General features: G+C 45.0%; 1 protein-coding gene across 1 annotated transcript in view; it reads right to left on the bottom strand.

The window, feature by feature from the left end:
- COL6A1 (collagen type VI alpha 1 chain) overlaps positions 1-13,219 on the bottom strand; it is a 61,614-nt gene that overhangs the window by 38,935 nt on the left and 9,460 nt on the right. The window contains exons 3-7 of the mRNA XM_056536524.1: positions 12,050-12,250; positions 11,792-11,951; positions 11,069-11,191; positions 187-207; positions 59-79 (exon numbers count right to left, since the gene is read on the bottom strand). Of these exons, the coding sequence (XP_056392499.1) occupies positions 59-79; positions 187-207; positions 11,069-11,191; positions 11,792-11,951; positions 12,050-12,250 (526 nt within the window). The remainder of the gene's footprint in view (positions 1-58; positions 80-186; positions 208-11,068; positions 11,192-11,791; positions 11,952-12,049; positions 12,251-13,219) is intronic.

Here is a 13,219-nt window from a genome sequence, read left to right as displayed (position 1 = left end):
TGTCTTTAGGTTATATGCATTTCATGCATCCAAATCTCATATAAGAGACAATTCTTACCTGACACTCATAGGAGCAGCACTGCAATTAAAAAAAAGAGAAAGGGAGAGTTATTAGTAAAATAATAATACAGCATTGTATAGTATTGATTTTGTATGGACAACATTAAAGATATCAGGAATACTCACCCCTTGTTCACCATTAGCTTTCTGAAACAAACAAACAAACAAAAATTAGAATAGTTACAAACCTGAAACCACTGAAACAACGTTCTGTTCATAACATTCTATAGTTATATGTAGGAATGAGCAAATCGTATCTGACAAATCCGAATTGGTTATGAATTTAAGAAAATATTTGATTCATAATTAATGCGAATATTTCAGCGATTCACGCAAATCACTTCATTAAACAACATTTAGTGCGGTCCAGGCTTCAGGAGCTGGGCATCTAAAATGGCGGATCCACATAAGAGGACATGGGGCAAGGAATCCTGGCAAGGCGGGAACAAGGGTCGGCAGGATGACCCTGAATCACATGCAGCATATCAGCAGCCAGCCACCCCTGATGTCGCAGCTCTATATAATCGGTAGCCATCTTGCGGCCAGTCACATCAGCATTCTATTACAGTGATAGAGGGACAGACAGCAGTGTGTGTTGCACAGAAAAGCATTTTTACAGCAGCGATTCACCTCCCAGTTACATCAGCATTCTATTGCAGAGAGGGACGGAGAGAAGTGATGCACAGAAAAGCTTTTTTACAGCAGCGATTCACCTAAAGCCCAAATCCAGCTTAGAAGCACTGATAGGGAAAGGAGTGACATTGAGAGAGAGAGTGCAATTTGGGGTGTAGTACACAGCAACTGTGTGCTGCAGCACTGGTGTGTACAAAAACTGAAAAGCTAATAGTAGCTAGCCAGTTAGGGTGAGCAGAGCACTAAAAGCATATTGTCCTCTATTAAGTGTAATCTGTGAGTACATCTAAGTGGAATACCCTTTTGTTCCTGTTAAAGTCTTAAGGGCCTAGAGAACGTGAAAGGCCAGGCAAAAGTACACACCTGCTGGTGTTGTAGACAAATACTGTTTTAAGCGTACTGGAGCGCATTGTCCTCAACACATAAGGGCATACAACATATGTACATCTAAGTGGTGCACCATTTTGTTCCTGTTAAAGTTTTAAGGGCCTAGATACTGTAAAAGGCCAGGCAAAAGTACACACCTGCTGGTGTTGTAGACAAATACTGTTTTAAGCGTACTGGAGCGCATTGTCCTCAACACATAAGGGCATACCACATACGTTCATCTAAGTGGTGTACCATTTTGTTTCTGTTAAAGTCTTAAGGGCCTAGATACTGTGAAAGGCCAGCCAAAAGTACACACCTGCTGTGATGTAGACAAATACTGTTATAAGCATAGTGGAGCATATTGTACTCCCCTCATATACGCACTAAGTATGTCACGCAGAGGACATTTACAATAAGTGGCAGAGGCCTAAATTCATGAGGCAGAGGTCGTGGCAGACTAGGGGTGAGCGGCAGCAGGAGTCGCAGCGAGAGGCCAGAGCTCCTGGTATCAGCTAATGGTCGTGTCTCGAGCAGCAACCCATCTGCTGTCATTGATTGGTTAACATGGTTATCCACTTGATGAAAAGTGACATCTGACACCCCCAGTCAACAGTCGGTGTGTTTCTCAGACACAACCCTCAGTTGGCATGGCTCGGGAGGAGTCACTGTCCTCCGTTTGCCTCTGTCCTATGCTGTTCCCTCCCCCACAAAAGTATCTTATGCTGTGGGCTCAGCTCCACTATTTAGTGAGAACAATCTAGAGGACAGTCAGCAGCTACTGCCCCGCCAAGAAGTGGAGGAGACATCCACTGCTTCGTCCGCTAGGCAGGCAAGTAGTGATAAGGAGAGTGGGGTGGGAGGTGGTGTTACGAGTGTTCAGGCTCCTGAAGCAGACACTGTTGAGGAACTTGAGGAGGACATAAGTGACGTGCAGAAACAACTCGATGATGCTGAAGCTGATCGCACTTGGGAGCTTGGTGCAGAAGGGGCTTCATCATCATCATCAGGAGGACAGAGTTGCAGGTTGCCCATGAGGCAGCAGATGACCCAGCAAGGTGGTAGCATGGTTAGCAGTCAGCATGGTGGCAGAAGTGGAAAGTCTGGAGCCAAATGTGCCTGGGGTAGACATCCTGCTTTGCGGCAGCCTACCTTCCCAGGGTGTAGTGGAACAGGGGTTCCTGGAGTTGGCGGCAGTAATAGTCAATCAGTGTGGAAAATCAGCTACTCGTTGGTGTGGCAGTTTTTCATCAAGCTGTAATCAAGATGTGTCGGCAGAAGGTGAAGCATGTTCAGGGTCCGAATGTTGGCACCATGGCCCTGCGTCAACATATGCAGCGTCACCATAAAGCTGCCTGTGAGAACCGTGGCTCCGATGTGGTGGTCCTGCCTGCTCCATCACCCAGTGGCATGCTGCTCCCTGTTTCAGCCAGCCAAGGCTCCACCACCTCAGCCGAAGGGAGCTGTGTGTCATACCAATCTTCTGTCGCTCCAGATCCTCTTTTTCCTCCTACTTTGAGTCAGTCATTCCACTAGCAATCCATCGGCGAAGCCATGTTCAAGAGACAACAGTATGCGCCCACTCATCCAACGGTGCAGAAGCTGATTGTGCTCCTGTTCAAGTTGCTGGTGCTGCAGTCCCTCCCTTTTCAAGTGGTGGACTCTGCACCTTTCAGAGAACTGATGGCTTGTGCCGAGCAAAGGTGGAGAGTCCCAAGCAGTACCAGCCCTGCACAATTTTGCGGAACAGAAGGTGGGCCTGTCCTTGAGCCTGTCGGTGTGTACCAAAGTGCACCGCAGCGCCGACGTGTGGAGCTGTAACTACGGTCAGGAACAATACATGTCCTTTATGGCCGACTGGGTAAATGTGGTTCATACACAGCCACAACAGCAACTTGGACAGGTCAGGCTGCTTCCGCCTCCACGCTTTCAGGCCATTGGTCCTGTGACAGTGTGCGACTCCGCCTCCTCCTCCTTCACCGTGTCCTCAGCCTCCACTGCACGGACAAGTCTCAGTGCCCCTCCAGCATACCATGTGTGCAGGGCACGGCAGTGTCATGCTGTTCTTCACATGGTTTGCCTTAGCGAACGGAGTCACACAGAGGAGAAACTGCTAAAAGTAATTGATCAAGAAATCGAATCATGGCTTACTCCACAAAAACTGGAAATGGGAACCATAATGACCGACAATGGGAAGAACATTTTGTTTGCACTGCGACAAGGAAGCCTGAGACATGTGCCCTGCATGGCACACCTGTTCAATTTGGTTGTCAAGCAATTCCTGAAGTGTTCTCCCCATCTGCAAGACATTTTAACAATGGGAAGGAAACTTTGCATGCACTTCAGCCACTTGTACTCCGCAAAACACACCCTCCTTGAGCTGCAGTGTACGAATAGTATCCCCCAACATAGTATGATTTGCGCAGTTTCCACACGTTGGAATTCCACCATCCATATGTTGGACCAACTATACGAACAGAGAAAAGCCATCACCGATTTCTTGATGATCCAAGTGGATGGGGGGGACTACTCTATGTAACTTCAATGTCAACCAGTGGCAGCTCATACGTGACACCTGCCATTTGCTCAGGCCCTTTGAGGAAGCCACATTATTAGTCAGTCACCAGGATTACGGGATGAATGATGTCATTCCACTGCTTCACTTACTACAACACGTGTTGGAAATGATGGCTGGTAAGAGCACTGGAGACGTGGTGCCTACATCTCACTGCCACATGAGCCCTGTGGGGGCTGAACTGGAGGAGGAGGAGGGGCACAGTGAAGCACAGTTTAGGTTTCACGAGATGGGTGGTTTTTAGTCATCTGACAGGAGTGTAGGAGCAGGAGCAGCTAGGGGAGGTAGAGGGTTATGAGGAAGGCGAGACAGAGGACCCAGACACATCGTGGTAGTCCCTCCGAGTCACTTGCACAAATGGCATGATACATGCTCACTTGCTTGCATAGTGACCGTCTAATTGTCACCATTCGGCAGCGGGATAACTTTAGGCTCTCCACCTTATTGGATCATTGCTTCCGGCACAAAATAGGGGCCTTTTTTACATCCATTGAGCGGGAGGACAAACTGACTTACTACAGAGACATTCCACATTGTCAGTTGGCTGATGCCTATCTGCGCCATCCTCTTGCAGGTCTGACTCGGGGGGGCCCTATGTGCTTACCTTCCACTGCCATGGCTGCTGGGGAGGGGTGGGGTGGCAGGAGCAGTACCAGCTCCATCAGCAGCAGCCTGAGTCTACAGTCGCTGATGAGTAGCTTTCTTCACATGCATAGTGAAGCAACTCATCAGCAGCAGGTAGACCCGGAGCAGGACCTGAACCAGCAGGTGGTGGCATACCTTGACATGACCATGCCAACACATCTTGAAGATCCACTGGACTTCTGGGCAGCCAAACTTGATTTGTGGCAGCAACTAGCAGAGTTTGCCCTGGAAAAGCTATCCTGCCTGGCCAGTAGTGTGCCATCAGCGGGTGTTTAGTGCGGCGGAGACCATAGTAACCCCAAGGAGAACTCGTCTATTCACCAAAAATGTGGAGAGACTGACCTTTTGAAAATGAAGATGAATCTGGCATGGATCAGCCAGGATTTCCACCCACCAATGCCTGATGCATCAGAGTAGATTGACACCAATGGTACCCCACCAACACTTCACAAATATATTTAAGGTGCTGCTCCCCAGTTACAGACATTACTCGGCATCAGACCACAAGTAAGTATTGAGGTTATGCATTAGCTAAAACTTAACTTTTCTTAGGATAAAATATATGTACCCAAAATGTTTTTGAAATCAAACAAAAGGAAAGGTGTGCAAAAAACACCATCTGCCACCTACACCACCAAGTATTGATGTCATGCAAAGACCTCTGACAGGTGAAACGGAACAACGTATGGTCCATTGTAACTGGTGGGGGTAAAAACTGCCCCTGTAAGGCCCTACTCTCGCATTATTAATTCCCTTCTTGGTAAGTGTTACTTGCCCTAAAAAGGGCAGCCCCACACAGGAACCTCTCCCTATTTACACCTACAAACACTGCCATATCACAGGGTTTTTAGGTGGAAATAGGGAGAGTTTCCTGTGTGGGGCTTCCCTTTTAAGGGCGAGTAACACTTACCAAAAAGGGAATTAATAGGGCGAGAGTAGGGCCTTACAGGGGAATATTTTACCCCCACCTGCTACAATGGACAATACGTTGTTCCCTTCTACCTCTTCGAGGAAAGTGTTACTCGTCTTAAAAAGGGCGGCCCCACACAGGAACCTCTCCCTATTTCCACCTAAAAACCCTGGGAACACTTACAAAAGAGACCGTTTTCTTCTGCTTACCTGCCCCAGCTACTATTCTGATTCTGCCACCCCCCTGATGCCACACATCTGATGCTAAGTTCTCCTTTTTTCACCCACCTTCGTCACCGGGTACTGATATTGCCACCCACCGCCCCACTATGTCACCAGGTCACTTTAAGGACTCCTGATGCTGCTGGTGCCACCTCCAGGCTGTCTCATACTGCCACCAAATATTCTCCTCATGCTGATGCCAACTCCAGGCTGTCTCATTCGGCCACCATATGTTCTTCTCATGCTGCTGCACCTCAAGGCTGTCTCATTCTGCAACTATATGGTCTCCTCATGCTTCTGCCACCTCGAGGCTGTGTCAATCAGCCACTATATGGTCTCCTCATGCTGCCGCCAACTCCAGGATGTCATTCAGCCACTATATGGTCTGCTCTTGCTGCCGCAAACTCCAGGCTGTGTCATTCAGCCACTATGTGGTCTCCTGATGCTGCTGCCAACTACAGGCTGTGTCATTCAGCCACTATATGGTCTCCTCATGCTTCCGCCACTTCCAGACTGTTTCACTGTACCGCCATGTGGTCTCCTTATGCTGCTTGCACATTAAATAAAACTTTTTAGGTTCATCTATTTCAATTTAAATGTTAAAAAATATCTTCAATCTTTTCAATTGTGAGGCCCTATGGTCTCGTCAGGCTGTTGCCAATTCCAGGCTGGGTCATTCTGCCACCATATGGTCTCCTCATGCTGTCGCAACCTCCACGCTGTCTCATTCAGCCACTTTATGGTCTCCTCATACTGATGCCACCTCCAGGCTCTGTCATTGTGCCGCTCTGCGACAGTGATTCTAACAGCGATGCCTCTAATCCGCATGTCATACTGAATAACAGTATAATTTCACTAACCCTATACCCTATGCATGTTAAAGCAAGGCAAAGTGTTCTACACCCCTATTGAGGCTCTCCGTAGGCCAGAAATTGCCGTTTTAATTCAGATTCGCTGCAAAAAAATTCGTACCGAACAACATTTTTTTTTAGAAAATTCTGCGAATCAGCCTAATCGAATTTTTCAAATATTTGCTCATTCTAGTGATATGGCATCATAGTCTGAATGAATTCTTAATATTGCCAGAAAAGTTTCTATACATATTACCAAATACCACGATAAAGTGTATACACTGTATCCATAGACCTGATTACTCTAATTTGTCCTGGCCCATATTCACCACTAGCTAAAGAGAAGCTAAACAGAAACTCTTTGTTTTCCATCATAAGAAACAAACTACTCTGTTCAAAAAATAAAGGGAACACTAAGATAACACATCCTAGATCTGAATGAATGAACTAATCATATAAAATACTTTCGTCTTTACATAGTTGAATGTGCTGACAACAAAATCACACAAAAATTATCAATGGAAATCAAATTTATCAACCCATGGAGGTCTGGATATGGAGTCACACTCAAAATCACAGTGGAAAACCACACTACAGGCTGATCCAACTTTATGTAATGTCCTTAAAACAAGTAGTGTGTGTGGCCTCCACGTGCCCGTATGAATTCCCTACAACGCCTGGGGATGCTCCTGATGAGGTGGCAGATGGTCTCCTGAGGGATGTCCTCCCAGACCTGGACTGAAGCATCTGCCAACTCCTGGGCAGTCTGTGCAACGTGGTGTTGGTGGATGAAGCGAAACATGATGTCCCAGATTTGCTCAATCAGATTCCGGTCTGGGGAACAGGCAGGCCAGTCCATAGCATCAATGCCTTCCTCTTGCAGGAATTGCTGACACACTCCAGCCACATGAGGTCTAGCATTGTCTTGCATCAGGAGGAACCCAGGGCCAAGCGCACCAGCATATGGTCTCACAAGGGGTCTGAGCATAGGCGTGCGCACGGGGTGTGCCGGGTGTGCCTGGGCACACCCTAATCAAGCCCAGGCTCCTGTCACATTCGGGATATCCAGGGAGCGCAGGAATCGGGGGGACACATCCCCCCAGAAAATCATGCAGGGGAACAGATCATGGGGTAATCCTCCCCTGTTCTGCCCGCAGACTTTGCTGTATTATATGCTCCCTGGGTCTATTTAACCCAGGGAGGCATTTATAGCTGGTCACTCACTGCCGGAGCTTCTGAACTGCGTGCGCACACAGTTCAGAGAAGGCCATGACCCCTTCCCAGACGCAGGCGCCGATGATGTCAATCATCAGCGCCTGCACTGTGGAGAAGAGAGAACGCAGCCCGGCTCTTCAGGAGATCGCTGCGTGGGACTAGGTGAGTTTTTTTTTGTTATTTTCTTTGGTACTTTGGGATGGGGAATCGTGTGGGGTGGTGACCCGGTGGGGGGGGGGGGGGGGGGGGGGGGGGAGAGCTTTTAGTCACAATACACAGTGTTACTTCACACTTACTCTACTGCAGTTTTTCCCAACGAGGGTGCCTCCAGATGTTGCAAAACTACAACTCCCAGCATGCCTGGACAGCCTTTGGCTGTCCAGGCATGCTGGGAGTTGTAGTTTTGCAACACCTGGAGGCACTCTGGTTGGGAAACACTGCTCTACTGGACCCTTTTCACATAGACGCGCTATTATGCAGTTACTTCTATGAATTTTTATTACTGCTCTTTATTTTGCAGTCCAATTATATGTGAGTTAATGTCCTTTGTATGTTTAGTTCACAAATAGAGCAACTGATGGAGTGCACTTCATACAATCATAGATGCAGAGCCTCTAGTGCAGTGGTCTCCAACCTGCGGACCTCCAGATGTTGCAAAACTACAACTCCTAGCAAGCCCGGGCTTGTCAGGGCATGCTGGGAGTTGTAGTTTTGCAACATCTGGAGGTCCGTAGGTTGAAGACCACTGCTCTAGTGTTATTCAAAGTGCATATATAATTTGGTGTTACTGTTTTTTTTTTGTGTAAATTCATAAACATAAGATGCATAACTTTGCCTTGATGTCAGGACCCTTCTTGTATAATTGCACGAAGTCCTGTGTATTACATGGGGTCCCTATATTAGCACCAGGTTATGTATTCACTGTTCACTTTATTGCAGATGTCCCAACACTGCGCTATTGCACTAGTGCCCGTCACTCCATATCCTAATCCACATATGTACACAGCTTCCTTTGTTATGCATTGGCTGCAGATTGTATAACACTATGCCATTGCACTTCGCTGTTTCCTAGGTAGTGGTAGCTGGTTTCAAGTATTTGGGCTCCGTTCACATTGCCATAGGTGATCCTACATGCTTCAATTAATCAGGGATCACGTTATAGCGTGTATTCTTCTAATATCGTTTCACGGGCCACCAGTGACGGGCACTAATGCAATAGCGCAGTGTTGGGAAGTGAACAGTGAATACATTACCTGGTGCTAATATAGGGACCCGGAGTAATACACAGGACTTTGTGCAACTATACAAGGGTCCTGACATCAAGGCAAAGTTATGCACCTTATGATTATGAATGCGCAGTTTACACAAAATGTGAAACAGTAACATCTAATTATATATGCACTTTGAATAATACTAGAGACTATGCATCTATGATTGTATGAAGTGACTCTATCAGTTGCTCTATTTGTGAACTAAACATACAAAGTGTGAAGTAACACTTGTGATCTGACTTTGCCTACATGCTATCTACCTAGCTATCAACTACCAATCCACCTAGCTACCAACTGACCTAGCTAGCTAAAAACCAACCTATATACCTTATAGGCACTGATTTGAATAGGGACCTTCCATATGATAAAATATACCTTTTATTAAGTTCCATTTAACCCCTTAACGATGAAGGACGTAAATGTACGTCCTGATGACGTGGTACTTGACGCACCAGGACGTACATTTATGTCCTAAGCATAACCACGGGCATCGAAGCGATGCCTGGATCATGTGCGGCAGGTCCCGGCTGTTGATCGCAGCCAGGGACCCGCCGGTAATGGCGGACATATACACGTGCGGCGTGAGTTTGTGCTTTAGGGTGCACACCCTAATGCAATAGGCTGCGCACGCCTATGGGTCTGAGGATATGATCTCGGTACCTAATCGCAGTCAGGCTACCTCTGGCCAGCACATGGAGGGCTGTGCGGCCCCCCAAAGAAATGCCACCCCACACCATTACTGACTCACCGCCAAACCGGTCATGCTGGAGGATGTTGCAGGCAGCAGAATGTTCTCCTTGGCATCTCCAGACTCTTTCATGTCTGTCACATGTGCTCAGTGTGAACCTGCTTTCATCTGTGAAGAGCACAGGGCGCCAGTGGCGAATTTGCCAATCTTGGTGTTCTCTGGCAAATGCCAAACGTCCTGCACGGTGTTGGGCTGTAAGCACAACACACCCCTGGGGACATCGGGTCCTCAAACCACCCTAATGGAGTCTGTTTCTGACTATTTGAGTGGACACATGCACATTTGTGGCCTGCTGGAGGTCATTTTGCAGGGCTCTGGCAGTGCTACTCCTGCTCCTCCTTGCACAAAGGCAGAGGTAGCAGTCCTGCTGCTGGGTTGTTGCCCTCCTACGGCCTCCTCCATGTCTCCTGATGTGCTGGCCTGTCTCCTGATAGCTCCTCCATGATCTGGACACTATGCTGTCAGACACAGCAAACCTTCTTGCCACAGCTCGCATTGATGTGTCATCCTGGATGAGCTGCACTATCTGAGCCCCTTGTGTGGGTTGTAGACACCGTCTCATGCTATCATTAGAGTGAAAGCACCGCCAGCATTCAAAAGTGACCAAAACATCAGCCAGGAAGCATAGGAACTGAGAAGTGGTCTGTGGTCACCACCTGCAGAACCACTCCTTTATTGGGGGTGTCTTGCTAATTGCCTATAATTTACACCTGTTGTCTGTTCCATTTGCACAACAGCATGTGAAATTGATTGTCAACCAGTGTTGCTTCCTGAGTGGACAGTGTGATTTCACAGAAGTGGGATTGACTTGGAGTTACATTGTGTTGGTTAAGTGTTCCCTTTATTTTTTTTTGAGCAGTGTATATTTTACTTGCCCCATAGAACCACAAACACCTCTATAGAGTGAAAAAAAAATACTACTTTGGAATGTAGTATATGAATTTAATCATGTATCAGCAATTTTTTTAACTTCTCCTGTTTAAAGTATTACACTAAAAGTAATCCCTAATGAAATGAATGACAGACCAATCATATGACAGTACTAACCAATTTAGACCAATGTAGGACAATTAAGAGTTGTCCTTCAATAGACATTTACCACCTATCAAAAGGATTGGGAAAAAGTCTATTAGTGCTACGGAGTCCATTCCTAGGACCACCATTGTTTACTAGATCGGGGATTCCAAGTCTATTCATCCTGAATGTTTGTACACCACTTACAGAAGAAGGATCAGGGGCCCTAATGATCTGATATTTATCACCTAACCTGTAAATAATTAATATCCATTTTGGGGCAACCTCTTTAATGGGCTCTGTCTATCTTTCTGTCAGACAACAACTGCTGAGCTATCTTGCCTTCAAAAATACCAATACATTGGCAAACCCTGATAAAGTCAAAAGGTTCATTGGTCAATGTCCATATCCATTTGGACATGTATGTTACATTGCTGTCATGGCTCGACAGTACTGAAATCATGAAGTTGGTATAAGAAGATCCTTAGCCTTTGTCACAAAAGTAGCATGCAACAACAACAAAAATGCAGCTTGAGATGCCTCTTGTGCAATTACTTACAATGGTGTCAATAATGGTATCAATTGTGTTTTCTAGATCCACTTCAGACAAGCCAGCAGCACTAGTGGCTGTGAAGTTCTTCCTGTAGCTTGGATCAGAGGCAATGACACTCAGACGTGGCTCCTGCATATCAGAAAAGAGAAAATATTAGCCACCGATTCTCTGTAAGGAAGTTGCACATCATGGATATCTGAACGCATTCACTTTTTGTATAAGGGTTCCCATCTGTTTCATACACATATACGTTTGTGGTATATCACAAATGTATGTACCAAAACAAGGCCACTTTTTATCATATACCTTTTTTTTGTAGTATACATTTGTATTATGTTTGAATGTGTTTTAAATGTATATATTTTTTTGTTAATATGTAAAATTATGGATAAACTGTGAAACCAGCAAGACATTTTTTTATAAATTTAAAATACATTTTAAGTTATTATTACACCCCATATTACACCAATGCACTTTTATGGGGGAAAAACATATATGTTCTATAATCATTATTTTGTAGTACAGAAAGGTGGTGTGTTCAGAACAATCGTACACGGGAGAAAAGGAAATGCATAGTAATATACTTTTCACTATGTTGGCATAATGGAAGTCTGTGGGTATACCACAGCATATATTTAGGACAATTTCAACATGTCTCCCAGAGTATTGCTGTGGTAGAGATGTGAACAGCCCTGAAATCTAGATTGCAACTTAGAGACTCCTTCTTACCAGGTGGTTTGGTGAGATAGCAACTGAGAAGACTTTAATTCCAAGGTGTCTGGCTTCATTGGCAGCATCTTCCAAACCCCCACATGGCTCCTTGTAGCCTTCCAAAGGATGACCATCTGTCACCACAACGAGATATTTGTTTTCCCTCTGGTGGGATCCTCTGTAAGGTGGGGACAAGTTAGGAAAGAAGATAGATAGGTAGATAGATAGATCCAGTAGATATAAACTATTAGCTATAAAATGTGCAATCCTACATACCCGATCAAGATCTCTTCAATGCCTCTTTTGATGGCACAGTCTGTGTGAGTACCTTTGCCAATGTACTCAACTTTGTCAACTCTACTTTTCAAGGTATCTCGGTCTTTGTCTAGATTGAGCAGAGGGCTTATAAGGATGACTTCATCACTGTAGTGTAGAGCTCCTGCATTCCATACCAGGTCGCGGTCACATCGGTAATACCTAAAATGACAGTGTAAGCCAAATGTCAACACAACTTAATGCTTCTAATGGGACTCTAGAAAGTTACGAGTTATATATTCACTAGAAGGCCAATTTTTAAACATCCTTCTAGGGTATTCTGACTTAAATAGAGAATAATCTGGAGAGCTAAGTGACTAGCATTTCCATCTCTTTCTCTCTCTCTGGGTATTTCGTCCGGACAATAAATGGGTTTTATACTTTAGACAATCCCTTTATAGAAGTAAATAACAAGAAGTCCTTCTTTTGAACCTCCAGTAACCAGCTGTAATCTGTGAGGAAACCTGCATTAAATGGTATTTTTTTCATATATGGGGCTGTATCAGGTCTATTTTATTTGCTCTGTGATCTGTAGTTTTTATCATTTTTGTATCGTCTTTGTTTTGATGGGACTTTCTGATCACTTTTTATCCTTTTTTTTTTTTTGCAACATATCAAGTGACCAAAAATCTGCAATTTTGGCATATATATATATTTTTTTAAAGTTTACGCCGATCACCATGCAGGATCATAAGTATTATATTTGAATAGTTTTGACAGCGATGCCAAATGTATTTAAAAAAAAATGTAATAGAAAAAGGTGGATACAGTAAATTTCTATTGGGGGGGGGGGGGCTTTTATATATTTATGAGGGTTCTGTAATGTGCTAAAAAGAGGAGAGAAACCTACAGAGAAACACTTTAGTGAATTGCACTTTTTGGTGTGTTTCGGACCCATTTCTGGCTTTGGCTAAAAATACTGACCAAATACTATATGAAAACCTAACCTGTATCTTCAAACAGGTTTTTACAGTAAAACATTATCAGAGAAAATGTGAAGTTTAAATAACATTCAACTATTGAAAACTTAGGCTTGATGCATAAAATTTGGGATGTATTTACTTATATTTGCCAATTATCACAGAAAATCAGAGCTTAAAGGGGTATTCCAGGAAAAAACTTTTTTATATA

Source organism: Hyla sarda, chromosome 8, assembly GCF_029499605.1.
Source record: "Hyla sarda isolate aHylSar1 chromosome 8, aHylSar1.hap1, whole genome shotgun sequence".
In the NCBI taxonomy this organism is placed as follows: domain Eukaryota; kingdom Metazoa; phylum Chordata; class Amphibia; order Anura; family Hylidae; genus Hyla; species Hyla sarda.
Note: the sequence above shows the minus strand (reverse complement) of the source record. Positions and strands in the feature narration are given on the sequence as shown.